The sequence below is a fragment of the Strigops habroptila genome, chromosome 10 (genome assembly GCF_004027225.2).
Source record: "Strigops habroptila isolate Jane chromosome 10, bStrHab1.2.pri, whole genome shotgun sequence".
Taxonomy (NCBI): domain Eukaryota; kingdom Metazoa; phylum Chordata; class Aves; order Psittaciformes; family Psittacidae; genus Strigops; species Strigops habroptila.
Window position 1 is genome coordinate 16,242,074 of NC_046359.1, and position 20,333 is coordinate 16,262,406.

The 20,333-nt window shown below is 38.7% G+C and overlaps 1 protein-coding gene across 2 annotated transcripts in view; it reads right to left on the reverse strand.

Annotated features, from left to right (window-relative positions):
* Positions 1-20,333, reverse strand: part of NID1 (nidogen 1) — a 44,868-nt gene that overhangs the window by 15,179 nt on the left and 9,356 nt on the right. The window contains exons 4-12 of one of the 2 annotated variants that reach the window (XM_030500282.2): positions 19,757-20,184; positions 18,504-18,653; positions 16,971-17,222; positions 15,602-15,802; positions 13,987-14,232; positions 12,906-13,049; positions 11,545-11,673; positions 7,850-7,993; positions 6,982-7,104 (exon numbers count right to left, since the gene is read on the reverse strand). In XM_030500282.2, coding sequence (XP_030356142.1) covers positions 6,982-7,104; positions 7,850-7,993; positions 11,545-11,673; positions 12,906-13,049; positions 13,987-14,232; positions 15,602-15,802; positions 16,971-17,222; positions 18,504-18,653; positions 19,757-20,184 — 1,817 coding nt within the window. The remainder of the gene's footprint in view (positions 1-6,981; positions 7,105-7,849; positions 7,994-11,544; positions 11,674-12,905; positions 13,050-13,986; positions 14,233-15,601; positions 15,803-16,970; positions 17,223-18,503; positions 18,654-19,756; positions 20,185-20,333) is intronic. The other variant, XM_030500283.2, reaches the window with a different exon arrangement.

Below are 20,333 nucleotides of genomic sequence, written 5' to 3' on the forward strand. Positions count from 1 at the left end.
CTTAAGCAGGAACTACAGGGACAGATTACCCAGTCCCTGGTAAAGAGCATAAGTAAGGCTACACAGAAAAAAGGAATACTACTGCGTATGCAGAGAAACATATGCAAAACAGCTACACCACATGTGTATGCATTATTGTAGAGATTACAGAGGAAAGACTAACTTCCCAGATTATCAGGAGACTCAGGGATTAGGTTCTTTTGGTTTCAATTTTACAAAACAGTCTGGACTAAAATATACATCTTACGGTATTATCTGTTATGTGATAGGGAATGTCATCTGGATCAATATATACTTCTAGATACCAAACAACATAATGAAATTAAAAGGATACAATAAAAATAACATCTTTCCTTCTCTGACAAAGAAATCTGGCTTTGTTTTACCTTACACTTGAGACCCCTGAAGAGTTCTGTGTATTGGGAGAGAAAGAGCTCTAATTGTTTTTTTTTTCTTGTCAATGATTTCTGCAGGCAGTTAGAAATACTCACCAGAAACTGCCTGCTGAAGAGGCTTTAATATTACACTTCCATTTATTCCTTCCTTGTTTTTACATTGCCTGGTGGACAGCATTAGCTATGTGTGGCTCAGACTAGACCCAGCCCAGCTGAGCAAAGATAATCCCACACACCCACAGACTCTTGTTGTGTAAAGCACACAAATAATAAAAAACTATCCTTCTTTTTTGTATTAAACTAGTTATGCAAGCAAAAGGTTTGGACAAGTTTCATGCACCTGGACACAATTAGTGAAATATAAATGTCTGGAGAACAGCTCACTCTAAACAACTGAAATACTTGGCATCAGCTCTAATGTGGGTGGTGGAGAGCCTTGAATCAACCTACAAAACCAGAGACTGGAGGAAAGCCTCTATATCAAATTTTGTTTGCGTGTATTCAATGCACTATGCAGTATACAGGTGAGAAATGTGGATTCTAGTAACCAGATAATTTTGTGACAGGTTTTGGGTATTTTTTTTAAGCTCTAATTATATGCACTGCTCACAAGAGAAAGCAGGGGGACTACAGAATGTTGGTAAACTGACCCACCCTACGTTTGTTCATTGCAGAACAAAATCTTGATTGCATTCATGTCATCTTTAAGAGACATTATTACCCCCTCCTCAGCGGGACATAAAAACAAATGTAGAAGCTGGTTGTTTTCCCTTCTCATCTGAAACTCTCAGAATTAGGGAATGCCCAACAGTTTACATTTTTTTTAATCCACAGACTAAATCAACTTTATAAAAATGAGTTAGCAAATATGAATTACACAAAGGAGTGTGTATACATCCAGATAAGAGCCAGCTATAATACATAAAATATATTAGTATAATTGGTAACTGGAAATGTACCAATTTCCAGTGTACATTCTAACTTCAAGACAATGTTCGCATTTATATCTGCAGATTTTATACAGGAATACCGATGGAATTTTTGAAGAGTACCTATCTTACAATGATCAAGATGAAGCTCACAAATGGCCTGCTTGTGCAATTAGCCCCACTGAAGTCAAGGGACCAGTCAAGCAAAATGATTTTCAAAATTAGTACTCAGCTTCTAGAAGGCAGAGAATATGGTTTGCTCTTTCTAAAAAAAAAATCCCATCAACACTGATTTTTCAGTTGCATAAAGAGATGTCAAATACCCTATTGCCACTCAGTTTTAGGTATAACTTATGTGTTTTACTGCTTCTGTGCTCCTGAAAGTGCCTTATATTTGGTACAACTTTTTTAACAGTATCAAGCGTGATAAGTAATCCATGTTAAAGAAATATTCGGGAAAGGAACACAGTAGTACTGGTTTTAGTTATCTGTGGTGACTCCATGATTTTAACCAGTCTTTCAACATTAAACTCCTTTCAACTAACATGAATTTAGCCAATATTAAAATTTATAAACCAAAACAAGTTCCTAAACTAGTTATAACAGTCCAAACCAGGCACTTGGAATCCACCCTGTATTTTTTTTCTTTCCTTGTCTCTGAATCATGAGCAGAATTACTATGCTTACAGTTTAGAGGCACCTAAAGCAAGCTGAATCCCAGTCCAGTGTTGTAGGCTATGCAGCAATAAAGGTACAATAATCTTAGATACAGATGACAGTTGGTTGGGATAAATAGTCTGCTTATACAGTCAATACATTTTACTCAGTGTGCTTAAGAGAAGACGTTCCAATTTTGTAAGTTTTAAATTCCATTGATTAACTGTCTGAAATGAGGCTAGCTATGACAGAGATGGAAAGATGAGACTGACACAATAAATAAAGCACATTCCCTGCATTGGTGACCTAACAGCACAAGTTAGGCAAAACATCTAATAAGAACTGGCACATATTTAGGTAGTACAAGGGCAAGGCTACTTTGTAAGCCAGCTCTCTAGATACAACCCTTTTAGTTAGTAACCTTCCTTTCCTCCAGTACAGTAGCCTAAATGAGGTTTCTTACTGCTCTTCCTTTAATACAAATACAGTAATATTTCATCCAGTCAAGACTTTAAAGATACAGAACAATTAACATTATGACAGTTCTCTGATCTCTTGATTGGCATGAAAAAACTTTCATTAACTACAGCAGGTAGAGCTAAGAGCAAATAACACCTACCGGGTGTAACGGTGCTGTTAGATCTACTACTATACCTGATGATAACAAATGGAAACCAAGTCATGCCTATTTCAAGACTCCATATCCATGGGTTACTAGCCCTGATTTTCAGAGGTTCTTACCACTCCTGAAACCCACATTGGAAAGCCAAGCCAAATGATCATGTCAATGATAAGAAAAATGGTATACACACTAGGGTTAGTTCATACTGCCAGAGATGAAACAAACAGTAAGAGCAAGACCTGGGTAATCTTCAGTGGTGCAGTAAAGTAGCGGTGGCAACAGCCTTTTATGAGCAGCAGGACCAAGTTTCAATGTTTTTCAGTATCGAAGTTTCAACATTACTGATAAGCGGTTGTTAAAAAATTAAGTAAAAATCCATTCTCACTCTCTTTCGATGCAGTTGATGCTTGGCTGATGAAGGTAACACACTGATCCAACAGCTTTGTGTTTCCCTATGGCACTCTACTTACACCCACAGGACAGTATCATTTTCAAGACAAAGCACCATGGTGTGGGCTACCTTAATTTGATACACAATTAAAAACTGACAAATCACCTGAGACAGCAGACAGATGTCATGAAGTAGTGCTATTTCTAGTAAGTTCCCATATTACCTTAGTCTTGGTTTTAAATTTCCTTATCAAGAAATTTAATTCCCTCATCAGGATTCCATCATTTGTGGAGGACAAACAGGCCACAAACATGACAGCAGGACCTCATCACTAGGTAAATTGAGCTTATGAAAATAAACTAGTAGATTCGCACAGCCAAATAGAAAGTTACGCTTCTTAGAACACAGTGTGTAGTCCGTCCTCTAAAGATAGGCTCCTCTTGGAAATCACAACCAAAAAGAGCTGTCAGCAGATAAGTGCAAGCAGATAAGCTGTCACCACCCAGCTCAGTGCTGTAGGGATTGTGGGGGGGTATAAATAAGAATTCAGCACATACACAGGGAACACCACACAGGTATAGAGAAGCACTGTGGGATTTGGGAGATGATTCTCTGGTACCCACAGTTCAAAAAGACAATGAAAAACTGAACCAGTGCACAGAAAAGAGCTCTTAAGAGAGAAACTATAGCATGGAACAGAGATTAACAGCTTGATGAAGAATTTATGTCCCATGGACCACAGTACACACAAGTCAGATTAGATATGTAGAATGGTGCATCCACCTGCTTCATAAACTACTAGTAGCAATCTGGAATTTAAAAGTCACGGAAATATATCATGGAACTTGAAAAAAATGAAATGGAAATAGCATGGATATGCAAAGTGAGCTGGGTGAAAAACAAACACGTAGACACTTCTCAGGTAAGTGTAGAAACAAACAGAATGAGGAGAAAAAAAAACCCCAACAACCTAAAGCCCTATAGAAGTACTCAAAATCTTTTTTAGTCATGAAGGAAAGCTCTTTCAGCAGCACTGCAGAAAATTATTTATGGACTTTGCAGAAAATTATTTATGGACTTTTCCAAAAAAGAGAGAGGCTAAGGAAACAGGATGAGAAACAGAGATATATGGGACGTCTGCCATTTTGCAGGGGATTTTAGTCTGATACCCTAAACCAAATTCAACTAAATTCTGCAACAGAATCCAGAAATTTTTAAAGATCTGATACAGCTACTCAAACAGGTTTTCATTCATTCACAAGCTGAAGCCAGAAGTCATTTAAAACCGTGTCCAGAATCAGTATGTAGTCAGAGAGTACTTTTAAATTTCCTATGTGGATTACTTTATTCCCCACATATCACAATGAGTTATATTGGACATATTTAATTGCTGTTCCCAGACTTTGCCCCCCCCAAAAAAAAAAAAAAAAGGAGAGGAGGAAAAAATTCAACAGACTTGCTTTTGTCCCTTCATTTTTCCTTTGTAATCTTTCACTTACAGCATTGCCCTGGTAAGTGCATTTCTCATGTGAAATGGATTGTATACAGAGGACCAGCTAATGACACTTAACAATCAGACCCCTAGTTCCAAGAATCTGGATTTGTTTCTGTTTAGTAAACAGTGTCTGGGGTCTGCAGGAGTAGAAGCACTCAGACATCTGGTTTTTTGAAATGGAAAAATGAAGCGTGAGGAAATAATGAAGTACAGACTTTCTTAATAGCTGTGAGCAGTGGGACATTCCAGCATCATTAACTCTTTCATTAACCTACTGGCTCACTTCTACAGGCTTCTCTCGTGCATGATTCAAATCCATTTTACTGGTTAGTCTATCTGTTTCAAGAGTTGCTGTTCAGCAGTGGTATGATTCAACAGTAGGTTTCATAAAATAATAAAGACACCAAATAAGCAAGCAATTGTACACATGGATTGGAAAAGGGTACTGCAAAAAGAACTGAGTATTTAGATGAATGAAACTTTCCATGCTATTAACAACCAGGAAAGATTTCAATGACTTGACTGAGACTAATTAGATCAAAACCTTAGTGGGCAAAAAGGTGAAGAAAGGGTCTCTAATTACAGCTGAATACAATACAGCCTCATCTGGAGTCTCCATTCTGAAGCAACTTACTTTACAAATTGGGTGCTAAAGTAAACTAAGATGCTTTTTGCCAGGCTTCAGAAAGTGTATTTTGATTCTATCTCCTGGCAATGATTAACTGTTGGATATATCCATTTAAGAAGCACTAAAGCTTTAGCAACAAATGACATCCCAGGGACAGCTATTGTTCTATTAACTCGCTAAGGGAGCAGTAGCCTAGTTTGTTGTAAACACTGCCATTGCTGCAGACTAGCAGAGCAATACAGCTACCCTCAACTTCAGTCAGGATTCAGCAAAAGTAAGACTTTTTAATCTACACAGATTTTTACTGCTCAGTGCCTTTCATGAGCAAAGCCAAATTATACAAGTGATTCTAAAGCATGTCTTCTACTAGTAGTACAGAAGAGTATTAAAAAAAAAAGAAAATCAGAGAGGCATATATGAACACTAACAAAACCTGGCAGATCCCCACCCACTGTAACAGTAGATACAACAAAACTCTCCAAAATATTTTGTTAATACCATTACAGCTGTGACATGAAAAAAAAAACCCATTCAAGATATAATTGCATTGAGTATAGAAAGTAAAAAAGCATACAGGATAAGGGCAAAAAATAACATAAAGCTACTACAAAATAGTACACTGTGCTTAGCAGTTTAGTAGACACACTAACCACTGCATGTGAAGAGGTTGTGTTCTTAACAACAACAAAACAAAACAAAAAAACCCCCACCAAAGTATGCTATCATGTATACTTAGAAAAAATTGTGTCCTGGTAATAAAGTGAATCAGTTGAATTCAAGTATCAGCCTACCAAACCACCTGTCTCAGCTACAAAGGGGATGTGCCAGCCATGAAAGCACTATTTCTGCCTCTACAATTCTACCTGAAGAACTGGAAGCTTTAAGGTTTGATATTGTTTCAAGTTATTCACATCAAGTTTCTCCTCTAGGAGGAATAATCCTGCTTTTATCAGCTGGTTAGATAGCTAAATATTTTGACACAGGTCAGAAACACTAAGTAGTTCTTCATCTGGCATTAAAATGAAAATACACCTGGGCATTCCTGCATGAAAAGCTAGTTGAATATAATACTGAAGACAAAGTGGCAAAAGCTAGAGCTTCAGAATTAAATACTGCAAAACAGTAATGAAAGCATTCACCATTCTGCAAAACCTGAGTGCTGTCCCATGGGTTTGCCATGCTTTTTAATTAAAGCAACCTGAATGATGCTACTTTGTGCTTTGGTGGTCTGTCCTTTCTTTTTTTAAGCATACCTTCAAGATCAGGAGTTTTATACTTCAAGGCCCAAAGTACAGCGCAAGAACAAAGGTGTGGGAGGGTGAAGAACTTTCTGCTAAATAGAGAACAAGCTGGGCAAACAGAGAAACAACTAAGTACCATTCTTTTTGGACTCTGGCTGGCTATACATGGCCTGTTGGCATCCAGATCCCACTGCAGACAAGAGTAGTTTGGTCTCGTCCTTCACTTTTCTTCTAGAATTGTTGCTTTTCATTTACAGTGCCAATAGTTCCAGATATTTTATGATAAGTGACTACTGTGTATGCAAATCAAATTAATCTGTGATCAAACCTTTACGCAAGGCAACTTCAAAGATAGTATCAGCTTGGGACTGAGAACTGCTGAGCATAGAACAAACACAGCATGAAATGGCACACTGAACAGGATATCATGGAAAAGTGATAATAGTCAAGATACAGATTTTGACACAAGCTTAGTGAAGTTAAAAAAGTGAAACACTTGAGAAAGAATAACGACCCCAATAAGACAATACACAATTTGTTCCAGAGAGGAACTAAATTAACATAGATCCTCCAATTCCCGAAGTATATTTCCCATCCAACTTTCAAGAACTGTAAAATTTTACCTGCTAACACACACCGGAAACCATCCCCACGATAACCTGCCTTACACTGGCAGCTGAAGGACCCAGGAGTGTTGTAGCAGAAAGCATCTGGATGACAGCGGCCCTGTTGGCATTCATCTATATCTGTAAAAGAAAAAAATCAATCTCAGGTAACTGTTCCTCCTGATGGACAAATCAGAGCCACAAACTGAAGTGCAAACCTGCCGTGTTATTTTCAGGCTCCTAGTTTAGGATATCTGATTAGAGTTAGAGACAGTTCTGTGAAAGAAAGTCTATACAGAAATGCAAAGAAGGGGAAAAGAAAAGCATGCATGAATTTTAGGTTCTGTCTCTCAGCAAATCTGTGCACTCTGCTGTTCTGCTGGATAGCTAGCATTAACTCACATAGTACTTTAGAAATACATGCCCATGTTTCTCAAGGAAAAGACTTACCACAGCAAGATAAGTGGGATTTAGCCAGCAATATTTCCAACACATAGTTAGGTGAAGCTGCTCCCCTACTGTACTCCAATTGACATGAAACAGAATATAATATTTTTTTTACATAGCTTGAGCATCATGTGCCACTACCTCATTCATATACACCAATATAGTGCAAACAGTTCCATCAGGTGAATATCTAGTTTGCTAACTGCAATACTGCAATTTCTGCATTTAACTCATTTTGGACTTTCTTTAGCTGGAATACTGAAGAGTGAACTCAAAAGCAAGGGGAGGAAAGGACAAAAGCTTAATGCAGTGCCTACCCAAAGGATTTAAAACTGTGAAATTTCCTACTTTAAACCCCAAGTAACTATAGGGCATTGCCATAACCAGCCAAGCTGTGCAACAAGGAGTATAAAACCCCCCAACAAATGGTGTTACCCACCCTCACAGGCTCGCCCATCTCCGGAGAAGCCAGGGAGGCATGTGCAGATGTAGGCAGACCCTCCGGTGTACACACACTGGGCACGCTGAGGAATGTCACAGTTGTGTGTGCCTGTCTGGCAGTGGTTTATGGCATATTCAACAGCTGCAGGTTAGATATAAAGAGAGGAGATGAAAATTTGAATTTCCCTCTGTGAAGTCTAAAGCTGCCTCTAAGTTTACAGGGAAAGAAGACCAGCTGTGAAAGCATACAGAAGAGAAAGGAAACAAGGGAAACTAAGTGAGCTGGTTTGGGGATTGGTTTTGGGTTGGGTTTTTTTTGCCAAGATCTCCTCTTTCACTGGTGTTAAATCTTCTTATGAATGCTTTACAAGGAACCAAATGTCCTCAGCACCTCACAGATATTTGTTAATATTGAACAGGGCAGAAAGGCTACCACAGTGACAGATCCTAATATCCCTGACAGTTTTGTTTAGAAAAAGGGGTCCTGAATATAGAAATGTAAGGCATCTCACACACATACCTCACGTGTCAGCTAGAGTGGCCAGTTCACTGCACTGTGAATTACTCGATATCCCACTACGCTCATCTAGCACTGACCAAGGGTTGTCATCACTTGGTAACAGATAGGAGCTGTGACTCACTCAATAGCAGATAAACACATTTGTCAACTATTGGAGAGATTTTTGACCAACAGTGGAAGCTGGGACCAGTTCTGCAGCTTTCCAGAACTTTCTAATCATTGACAGCAGTGACTTTGAAGGTATTGCACTGCTTTACACACAAATTATTTCAGGTAGTCACTGGAGCCCTGTCTATACTTACCTGTTATGTCAAAGAAGAGGAAAGGAACCCATAGTATTTAAAATAGGAGGAGGCAAAATACTATGAAAAGTGGGGCCCAGAAATAGGTGAGTTTGCCGTGCATACATTTAGGAACAGACTTCCAGCTGCTGTGACAGAGAATCCACTAAGGCTTTCTTTACACAGTTCTTGCAAGAAGTTGACAGGGGACCGAGACAAGACTCTACAATGCTCCTTTCATCACAGTATGCATATGTGAACTACCACACTATCAGCAGGGAAATAACAAAAATCTACCAGCAGAACCAGATCTGAAAACAATCGTGTTTTCCATTTCTCTGGAGGAGGTTACATCATTGTTAGAATCATTTATATCTCTGTTTGACAAAGCTTTAGATTACAAACTAATCTATTCTGAACTGCACTATAAATGCATGACTGGGAGTGCCCAAATCTTCCTATTCCTCAGCCTACAAATAGGAGAACAGGATTTATTTACAACTCTTCTAAAGATATCCAGCAAGTCTCACAGCTGGTATGAAAAAGCTGCGGTACCAGAAAAGCTGAATCAGAGCTGGTATCCAAAGCAACTTGCAAAAGCACAAAGATGTTAACTGTTGCCCCTTCTGGGGTTCAAGCTGTCTGTGGGTTATAAAATCCTCCCCTGTAGAAAGGGGAACAAGATTACCACGACATTTATTTTCAGTCCGTTGGGAAACTAGAGCTCATCTTGCTTCTCTTCAGTCTTACTGACGCAAAGTTTGGGTTTGATTGAAGGAAGGGATCAGACTGAAGTCCTTCAAGCTGGGCAAGGAATTATTTAGTACTTGTTAGAAGTGTGACACATTAACTTCATGAGAAAGTGGTAAAGCCAGCATGGTCATGGCTGGAGGGAAGAATGCTCCCTTTCGGGTCCAAGTGACAAAAGTGCAGTGGTAGACATAAAGGAACATAAAGTTGCCCTTATATATCTCACCCTATCCCTCCCAGCATCCTGGCAGAAGAAGTTGCTTTTTCCAACTGTTCTGCAACCAAGGGGAAACTTGGGTGCACTGTGAACAGATGTGAATTGTAATTGTTACTGGAGTAGAGAAATGGGGCTTGTGATGGAATGTGATATACAGCATGTAAAGTCACACTTTAAGGGAAGCAATGCAACTTTCTGCTGAAAGATGAAGGCTCCTCAGTCTTAGCTGAAGAACACTCTTGGCTATAATGAGGAAAGACCTGAATGCGTTAGCTTATCAGAGAGTAACTAGGCTTCCACCACAAAGCAGTCACAACAGAAGCAAATGTAATCCTCGGCTATTATCAGTTATTTCCAAATAAAACAGGAACTGGTCCAATGGTACTGAAGAGTGTGTATAGGTTTTGTCAGTACAGAATTACTGTCAGGTTGCAAACAAAGACAAAAATACTAACAAAAAAAGAAAAAAATCTAATCTATATCCTATCCCGACAGTTGCAGCTCTAGCAGCAGAGTCATTACCCCTCTTCTAGCTGCCATTTGTAGATTATTTTTTATTTTGCTTTTGATATTTGCGTTTTGATAAATGACATTGAAAAGAATCAGCTTAATGTTCCCGGGTGTAAAGCTTATGGGTTTTCTTTCTATATATAAAATTCACTTTCAATATACACCCCACATAATCATCTTGCAATTCTGCCAGTGTCCTGGGCAGAATTAGTACAACTTCAGTGAAAACCAGAGCAAACAGGAAAAAATATCCCTTGCTAGGACAACCTTAGTCCAGCAAATACAGATTAACTCAGGCTCCCTCCAGAAAAAATGGGTTTTAATTAAATAAAAAGAACTAATTCAGTGACAACTACTGAAGTTTTAATGGCCCATCAACAAACCAGCTAGACTTTCTCCAAATCACAAAGATTTTAACAGTGAAACGATCTATAATTTCTTTCCAGCATGATTAACTATCACTTCAGAATAAGCCTGCAATAGCCAAGACACACTCACGCTCAAATGAATGTACACTCAAGACCTGTGTACTGCCTTGTCCAAGGGATGGATCTGTAACTAAAATCTAATTTGTTAAATCTAATTCTGCACTACATAAAAAAACAAACCAACCCAAACAAAAAAACCTCCACCACCAAAAAACCAAAGTCCCCAAAAGCCAAAGTGCAACACTACAGAAAATGCAGAAAAAGCCTTACCTCATCCTGAAAGTGTGATGCTGTGAAATACCAACAAATTAAAGACTGCTCACTTTGATTTTCCTGCTTTTACAAATTTGATTGCTGTATTTATTCACTGTAAAAACCAAAGCCCTTTGACTAATTGTGAAATAAAAAGCACCACCTACAAGAATAGAAATCAGTATCTTAACTAGATCTTTTCACACTTTCTGACAAGTTATTTTTGCCCAATATGATGAAGAAAAAAAGAAAATCAGAAATACAGACTTGTTTCTTAATTTATGCTCTCACTGATATCCTGATAGTGATGATTTGGATTTATTATACTATGCTCAGTGCAGACTGTTTGTGGCAAATGCTCACCACAGTAATAGGAAATTCAAGATGATTTTTCTTCACACTGTAAGAGCCCAAATATCCAGGAAACTCTATAGACTAGAACATGGTAGTTCTGAAATCTACAGCTAATGGTATAGAAAGGACATAAGCATTTAGTAATTTCCACTTTCTATTTGGAAACATTTGGAATGGGGAATTTCTATGAGATGAAAACAAAGTATTTGAGGCAACTTCTCCAGTTACCGAATGGATTATAATCACTAACTGCAGCATGAGCTCCTAAATCCAACTCACATTAAAAGTCAGCGCAGACCCCTGAAGCTGTTTTCTGTCCCTGGGAGAAGAATGACAGCCCAAAAGCCAGTGGGCAGTGCTTTTAAGAAATGTGAAACTCACCAACACAAGTCCGCCCATCAGCTGCAAACTGGTATCCTTCAACACACTCACAGCGGTAGGTTCCCGGCTGGTTGTTGCAGATTGCATTGCTGCCACATAGAGCTGGTTGCTCTGAACATTCATCAACATCTAGAACGTTATAAGGATTCCAGTTATTACAATGATGCGTTTAATACTGGTGCCAGAAAAACAGAAACTGTGCAACTGTTAAATAACAGCAGACCTGCATATTTAAACCACATCTTTGATAGGCCATACCTCTTAAAAGATATTAGTAACCTGAAAGTAAGTTTTCAGAAAACTGTGTCTTCAGCTAATCTGCATCAAAAAAACCAAAAAAAAAACCCAAAACCCATGAAAAACCCCACCTAACCACACAACAAAACCACAAAGCTAAAACAAAACCACAGAAGAGGTCAGGAAATCTGAGAGGAAGGAGGAATCACTGAGAAAAAAAAAAAGCAGCCTACAAAGTGGTCGGAAGCAGTGATGACTACTGTGGGAATGTGAACTTCAGGAAAGACTTCCCCTTTCATTATCCATATACATTTCTAATCCACTGCTGCTCAGCTCACAGCACCAGAGGACCGGGAAGGACAATGTGATGCTGGCATTTTCATTTGCAAGTTGATTTAAGGATTGGAGGGAGGGTTGTGTTTTGGAGGGTTTTATTAAACAAACACCCAAAACTCCCTAAAACAACTCACTTAATAAAATATGCATCATCCCTATTAGTTAATAATTAATACACAATTCCACCTCTTGAAAACAAGTATTTGTGCTGTGACTTGATTATAAAACAAAACCCAAATACATTAAGAATACAGAGCTGGGAAAGAAAAATCTCCTTCAAGAAAAAGCATTTTCAAAGCAGATCTTGAAAGAGATTATTTCAATTGGCTCCACATATCTGTGTGTATGCCATTCCCCATCTCCCTCAAGAGCTCATAACCTAGTTGGCTCATTTTAACCAGAACTTGCAGTAAATGTCTCACAGCTTAGTTCCTACAGGTTTTATGAAAAGACAGGCTGGGTAGGAAAGATGTTTTGCAAGCTAGAAAAACATACCCAGGTTTGACCCTTTGAGACAGTCAAATGTATACTTTGATTACTGAGATACGCCAGCTACCCCAGCACGCCTCTAACCTATCTTAGATTCATAGAATCAAGTAGGCTGGAAAAGATCGGCAAGTCCAACCTTTACCCCAGACTGCCAAGTCCACCATTAACCATGTCACTTTCCCCAAAACAGCCTCTCAGGACAGTTGGCTTTGCTGAAATGGCTAGTCCTGGGGGTCAGTACACCCCCGCAGAAGAAATTCTACATTAGCTGTCATTTTGTAATGAAAGTTTTCTGATACCATAACAAACACTTCCATCTCCACGGAAGCCAATTGAACATTCACAGAAGAAACGATTTCCAGTTCCTGGACGACAGATTGCGTTGGTGTCACAGTTATGGGTACCAGTGTAGCAAGGATTCCGGTTAATGTCAGCAGAACCATCTGAGAAGAGAGACAGTATTTAACCATGACAACTCTACCCACGTCACAGCACTTGGCTAAAGCCCAGAAGGAGGTTGCTTGTAGAGCACATGAAACAAGGAAAGAGAATACTTTTTCCACCAGGAAGAAGAGGACTTGCAGGTGATATGCAGGACATGAATCTCAGACACGGCAATTGCACCCTGTATTCCTTGTTACTTGTGCAAAGGACTGCCGCGTTAAAAAATAGAGAAGCCACAAAAAACTTTCTCAAGAGCAAGACTGACAAAGCTAATGCATCTTCCAGTCACTGCCACTAGACCCAAAATGTGATTCTTAACAGCCTGGTTTATTAATTTTAACTAGTAGAACTTTCTTTTGTAACCACAAAAGTGAACAGTCTGTTCTTGTACTCTGCTGGTGTTCATTTTCAAATTGCTTTTTTTCTGGTTTTAGTGCAAACAAACTTGAACAGCTCAAACAAAAAATATACTTCATAGGCTGCCTACTTTCCAAGATAGATAGTGCCATACTTCAAGATCAATTACAGAAACGAGCTGTTTCAATGCAAATTTTATTTCACTCTTTTGCCCTTTGCTCTTACAATACAAAAGAAAAATCATTACTAGAGGAACTATAAATCAGGTAAACTATACACTCCATGTGTTTGAGCAGCAATAGAATCAAGGTGCCATGTTGAGATTATTTCAAGCAATCAGACACAAACTTCACTGAATTTCAAGAGGAGATAATCCCTTAAATACTCTTTTCCAAGTAAAAATACAAACTTTCAGTAGTCCCATTTTTCATCTTAATTGATGGACCTGGACTTCTACTGGCTAATGCAACAAATGAATTCAACTCATTAAAACCCAACTAATGCAGGCTAAAATAATATAGAAGCCTGCTCTTAATTACTCATAAAAGAGAAAAAGAAAGATTTCCAATTCATACATACCACTGATTGGGCCAATGGAATTACTCATAGCATACCGCAGAATCTGCTCATCTCTGTTATACAAGACAAATACACCGTCCACTGAGAGCTGCTGGGTGGCAGAAGTAGCATGGTGAGAGTCATCATGAATACACTCATCAAACGAGATGGTCTGTCGCCACTGATAGGCCCCTGTGTACGTGGAAGCAACCCCATCCCTTTCTGGCTCTGTCACTGTGTACTCCCTCGTGGATGATGAAGTGATCACTGCAACATGGCAACAAAAACACTGATCAGACCAGAGAGCAAAAATACCCTGCCAAATGCTACCTGTAGACTTGGGATCCAGGCTGAGCAGTGTAAACCTAATCTTCAAAGTCAAGAAGCTATGGAAGTGGACGTATTTCCATGCAAAGGAATAGGCACTTGACTAGGCTTACTCTGTTCTCAGGTATCACAGCTTTGATGAATGAGTCACATAATTTACCTTGACATTTCAAAAACGTTACTTTGTGGGTTGCCAGGTAAAGGAAGGAAAATTCAACTCGGGAAACTCAGAGGTTTCTTTAAGTGAATTTACATAATGGATCTATAAGCAAAGGACAAGAGCCATCTCACCAGTGCTAAACTACACCCACTTTTAGTTCATTGTAGGATACTGGCCTTGGATTTCAACACAGTCCTGAAGAAGATGCATGTCTGAGAGCTCTTGAATGCTTCGCAATAGTTTTCTACATTGTGAAAAATTGTTATCAAAACTCTTCAAAGCAAATTTGGGCTTGTGGATCCTCCCACCAACAGAAAAGCTCCTTGACACTCCGCTATTCCTGGGCATGCCACAGGATTTCTCTTTATTGCTCTTTGCTGCTGGCTAGCCAGCCCAACTGTCAACACCTCAACCTCACTGTGGTTTTCATGTGTTGAAATACCCACAATTTTATCCAGGAAAAAGAAGGCAAAAGAAGGGAGATTTCCCTGTAAATGATGAAATGAAGAATGGCTCTCTTACCAAACCTCAGAGTCTAGGATAAGGAAAAGAGAGAGAGGAGAAAAGTACTGAAGAGACAACAGAAGAAACTGATCAGGGAATAAAGGGGCTTCCTAATTTTCTGGTCAGTTGTTCAAATTCAGCTCAAATAATACTGACAAATGCATATCACTTACCACAAGGCACAGTTATTGCAATGCAGTTTATGTGACACATACTGGTAAATAATTGGTTTGCACAGCCTCAGACGAGACCAAAGCCCACTTAATGACACTACCACAAAAAGGTATACACCTGTACAGCTCCTACGGAATTGTTGTGGACCCTGTAAGAAGCTTAGCAACTTGTAAACTGCCATGAGCAATGCCACAAACAATGTAAAAATCAAGCCAACAAAAAGGGAAATCGAGGGTGTTTTGCGAACATCAGTTCATAGAAAGCTAAACATTTTTTCAATAAAAATATTTGAAATATTTGCATTGCCCCACACAAAATCGATCTTTTGGGACCTGTTCCTAAGAGACAAAAATCAGCCTTCTGTAAATCAAAGGTCCTAGGTACACTTGCTAAGAAGGGAAAAATGTTTTTCACATTGTCTTACTCTAGGAATGTTTACTTTCTTATCATTTCATTCCTAGGGAACCTTACCAGAACTAGAAGTGTGATAGAGTTCAGTGTATGGTTCTATATGGACTGATGCACCAGATGGGATCTCAGGTATTCTGCCCTCCATTTCTGTGCTGATGGTAAGGTGACCATGCTCATCAATTCCGCTGAACTTCTGCTTGATAACCAGCTTCTCATTGTTGCCAAGAAAAGTTACTTCAGTTTGCCGTGTAAACTCGCCACCTAAAGAAATGGTATTAGTTAAACCATTTGATGTCATATTCTGAAGCATATGCCAAATCAAACTGATACTTTCTATTCAAAGTATTGCTTCTAGTAGATAAAATATAAGTCAGTATTTTCTGCAAGCTTCGATGCGGCATGGTTGCTAATGTTTTGGGTTTCTACAGAAATAACTGTCAGAGGTACACTGAATATCGCTGGATGCTGCATGGAAACCCCTTTCTTAAGCACTGAACACACTGAATTGCAAGTAAGCCTGGAGAAGGAGGGCTCGTGATTTTTTAAATTTAAAAAAAAATAAAATAAATCCAACCAAACTATTAACAGTAGTTCTTATCCCACCAGTGAAATGGCAAAGGAGTTGTACGCTTTAGAGAAAAGCCCCATTAGGAATATAGGGAGTTAAAAAAAAGAATAATAAAAAAATCCTGTACATCTGTTTCCAAATCAAAACCAGGTGAAATATATGTTGTAAATTCCAGAATAAACTTAAAACATACCAAATCCAAGAAACCACCCAAATAAAAGGTTTTGTGCAACTAAATTTCTAGTACAGGGCTGTAAAGGATAAAATTTTAGAAAGAAACACATGTTCTTACAGAACAAATTGGATCTACAGCTTGAATGCAGATGCATAAACAACCAGATTTGGCCTAAAATTCTTATGAAAAGCTGTAATTGTGAGCTGGGGTTTCCCTCCAATATGTTAACTGAATCATTTGCATCTCACAAAGCAATTGCTTCTGTTAAGAATTTCAGACCTTCAGAAGGTCAGACATTCATTTCTCTTTTGCTCTGTTAGTACAACCAGGCAATTAACATGTGGGACCTCCTGCAGATGTAGGGGCAGCTTTTTTCAGTAGCTCTGTAAACTCTAGTACCAAAAATCAGATCCTTTTTAATAATGACTTTCTTGCAAAGGAACTGGAAAAGACGTTCTTCTTTCCAAAAGGCTTATGTGCTTGTGCACCGGTGGTAAATTAAACAACCCAATATCTATACGCTCTGAACAAGAAAAATTGTGAGGTTTGATTACAAAAAAATCCATTTGCAGCTCAGAATGAACATGTTTTCATCCTATATTGCTTCTAAATACACATTTCTTTACTCTCAAGACAGAGGAAAGCATAGCACAGGTTTTTGAACATTATTTTAATGTAGAAGTTACCAGTAACGCTGAATCCATTTTTGTATCCTTGCTGTTCCACAGCAAACATCCATCCTATGATACCTCCAATAGAGGCAAGAGGCAGCAAAGAATACCCCAAAGTCTCTGGGATTGTGCTGATAGCAGTGTAGGCACGCCCTTGGTTCATCACAACATAGGAGTGGAGATCAGTGTTCTCAAATATAATTGGAACGGGGTTATTTCCTACAAAGATTCTTCCTTTGACCTTCCCGTTGACTCTCTGAGGGGAACCTGGCAAATCAATACAATCCATCAGAACAAAATGACAGTTTTCACATACTCTCTAAGGAATGTGTTCAGAGTGTTCACTCTGTTCAAAGATATGAGTGTTGAAATATAAGGCAAGCAAACACTCACGAAATTCAAACAGGAAACTGCCCACAAACAGTGTGTTAATTTGCTTACGCATGTACATACGTGCCTCTGTGTGTGTGTTGCCATTATATAGCTAAGTGGCCAAAATTGCCAGAAGAGATGTCCTCTATCCTCATTAACAGTTTTGTCTGCAAGGATAACTCTGTAATGCTGGTAAAGTATCTCTGACAGTAAGTGGCATACAGAAACTTCCTTTGAAGATCACAGTTCGTATCAATACCTAATGAATGTAAATCTGTTCATCCCCTATTAGAAGGCTAACACCACTAGATATTAGAATAATTGACCTATTATTCTAATCTATTCTATTTTTCGACTCAATGGTCGAAACTATTGACCATTTCAAAGACTGTCAGTGTTTTACACAAGTAGCTACTCTGGATTGCTAGTTTTCCTGTGTGTATAATTTCCTACATGCAAATTCAAATTCCATTATCACCAGATCCTTCTCTTTCTCTGGAAAATTCAGTTTCATGAACTGAAAGCTAAATAGTAGCTTTCACTTTCCTGCCTTATAAAGCACAAAGTCTGCAGTCAGCTATTTTGGTTATTGAAATGCATCTATACTGTGAGTCATGTCACTATGAGGATTACAAATGTATACATAAGGAATTCCTTTACGGATTTTACACAGGAACAGATTTTAAATGGGTATCTAGCAAAACTCTGGCAGATTAGCACATTAGTAAAGAAGTTTAAGAGTCAGACAAAGAGGAGCCATGCTCTTTAGTTTAACAATCAAAGTATATTTGTTCACCCTCTTTGAACTGTCCATGTCTAGAGCGAGGACCATATCAGATTATAATACATTGGACCTTCATGACTAATTCTAGCAAACAAAAAAACCACTGGATGTTATACTATTAAATTGTGCCAGTTCCAGAAGAGTTCATTTTAGGCACTCAATTACATGCATTAGGCATTTTAACATGACTTTCTAGAAAAAATAATTTGCTTCATTCAAAAAACGACACCATTTTAGCAAGCACAGCTCACTCCCTAGGATATATCTTTCAATGGTGATAACTCCTTCGAAATGTATGTAATCACATCTTTTTTTGTATTGAAAACAGGTCACCTCATCCAAGAGTGCCATGTGTAATTGCTGCTTATGTACCTCATTTTCAAAAACGTTACCTTCTGCTATGCACTGTCTGCCATTTCCCTTGTAACCAGCAATACAACTGCAACAAAATCCGTTGGGATAATCTTTGCAAATGGCATGAACAGAGCACTGGTGGCGGTTGTTAGCACAGGTCTGTTGGACATCTGTGTTGTAGCGAAACACTGCAGAAAGGAAGGCCAGACACTTATACTTCATGTAATTGCTATAGTGTTCACATATCCCTGGTTTAGTTTAAATTATCTCTAGACTAACTTGATTAGGTTTTTTTCATTTTCTCTGAAAGGAAAACAAACAATTGCAATTGATTTTTGCTAACCTTGCAATATGCAAGTAACATTCTACTATGTTGCAGAAAACATCAGGGTGTCCAGATGTTACAAAATCATTTAATTCTACTGACTTCAGCCAATCTGTTGAACTGTCTTGGTGAAATTGACACACGATTTTAACCTGTCCTTGTTTCCAAACCAAAGCAAAAAGGAGCATTTCCAGCCTCAGAATAAAACACATCAGTACGGTACCCAGGACAATGCACCAACTGATGCACTCTGTAATCCTAATTGCTTTACCCTTTCATTTAACAGAGATAGCAATTCTCACATCTGCTTCAAGAAACAAGTATCTGGACAGCCAGTCACACTGTTTTGAATTTTCTATAAACACTTCCTCAGAAGTTAGAATTGCTAATCCCACCCCGTAAAACTTGAGGCCATGAAACCCTAGCCAAGAATTTTTACAACAGTTACTATTCCTAACCTTTATTAAATCACCTGTATTCAGTAACACATCTGTGAAAGGAAAAAAAGCTAGGTTTCAGTAGAACTGATCAACAAATTCTTACCAGGAACAGCCACTTAATGCAGCTGTTAAAATTAAGATCATACCTTTAACAACAGTCCTGGGCAAAAGAGATGGGGAAATCAGTTCCCACTAAGAATGTGTCATCTTTAGGAATATGATATCTCTGTAGGAGGAATCTTTCCTTCAGAGGGATTCAGATTTCACAGACACACTGTAAATGTGCTCTCCTGTGAGCTTGACAGGAAAACCAGTTTACCAGACTGACAACATCTGAATCTGAGATGACATCCAAGTTAAGTACCTCGATGAGTAACACAAGCATATTAAACATGTCCAGATTTTCAGACATGAAGGTAGTGAAAAGGAAACAGATTATTTCTTTAGTACTTCAATTTTTTGCATGTCTCTGTGTTTTCACAGCCTATACATCTCAGAAGGACCCAAGCGGTACAAAAGACCTTACCTATACCAGTTTCATCAAATTCTTCCACATCTATGACTTGGGGTTGCTGGGGAGGAAACTGCTGGACCTGGAACTGGCGAGGTGGGGCTTTTGCTGTTGGGAAATCTTGATGACTGTAAAAAGACTCAGTTGAAGGTGTTCCAGTTACATCTTGGTAGGAAGTCAGAAAGTCGTCTTCAGCCAGCTGAGGAACACTATACGTAACGTAGTGCTGATCCTCCTCTGTACTGTCTGTACTACTGGTGACATACTGCTGTCTTATTTCAGTGGAGCCATAATCTGACATAAATGGTTTTGAAGTCATGTCCTGGTCTTGTTCATTGGACTTCAGGCTCTCCAAAATGTTGCTGATCTTGGCAGGCACAATACTGTCAGATGAGCTACTAATCTCGAACACCCAGACACCTTGCTTCCCAGCATTGCTGCTTCTATGAAAGATAAGCATACGCCAAATCAAAATGATCAAGTATAAATTGTGTGATATTTCTAGCCTACACAAAATGCTATCCTTCACTGACAAGTATCAGGACAAAACTGTTGATTTATTTTATCTACATATTTATCTACAAGTACAGTT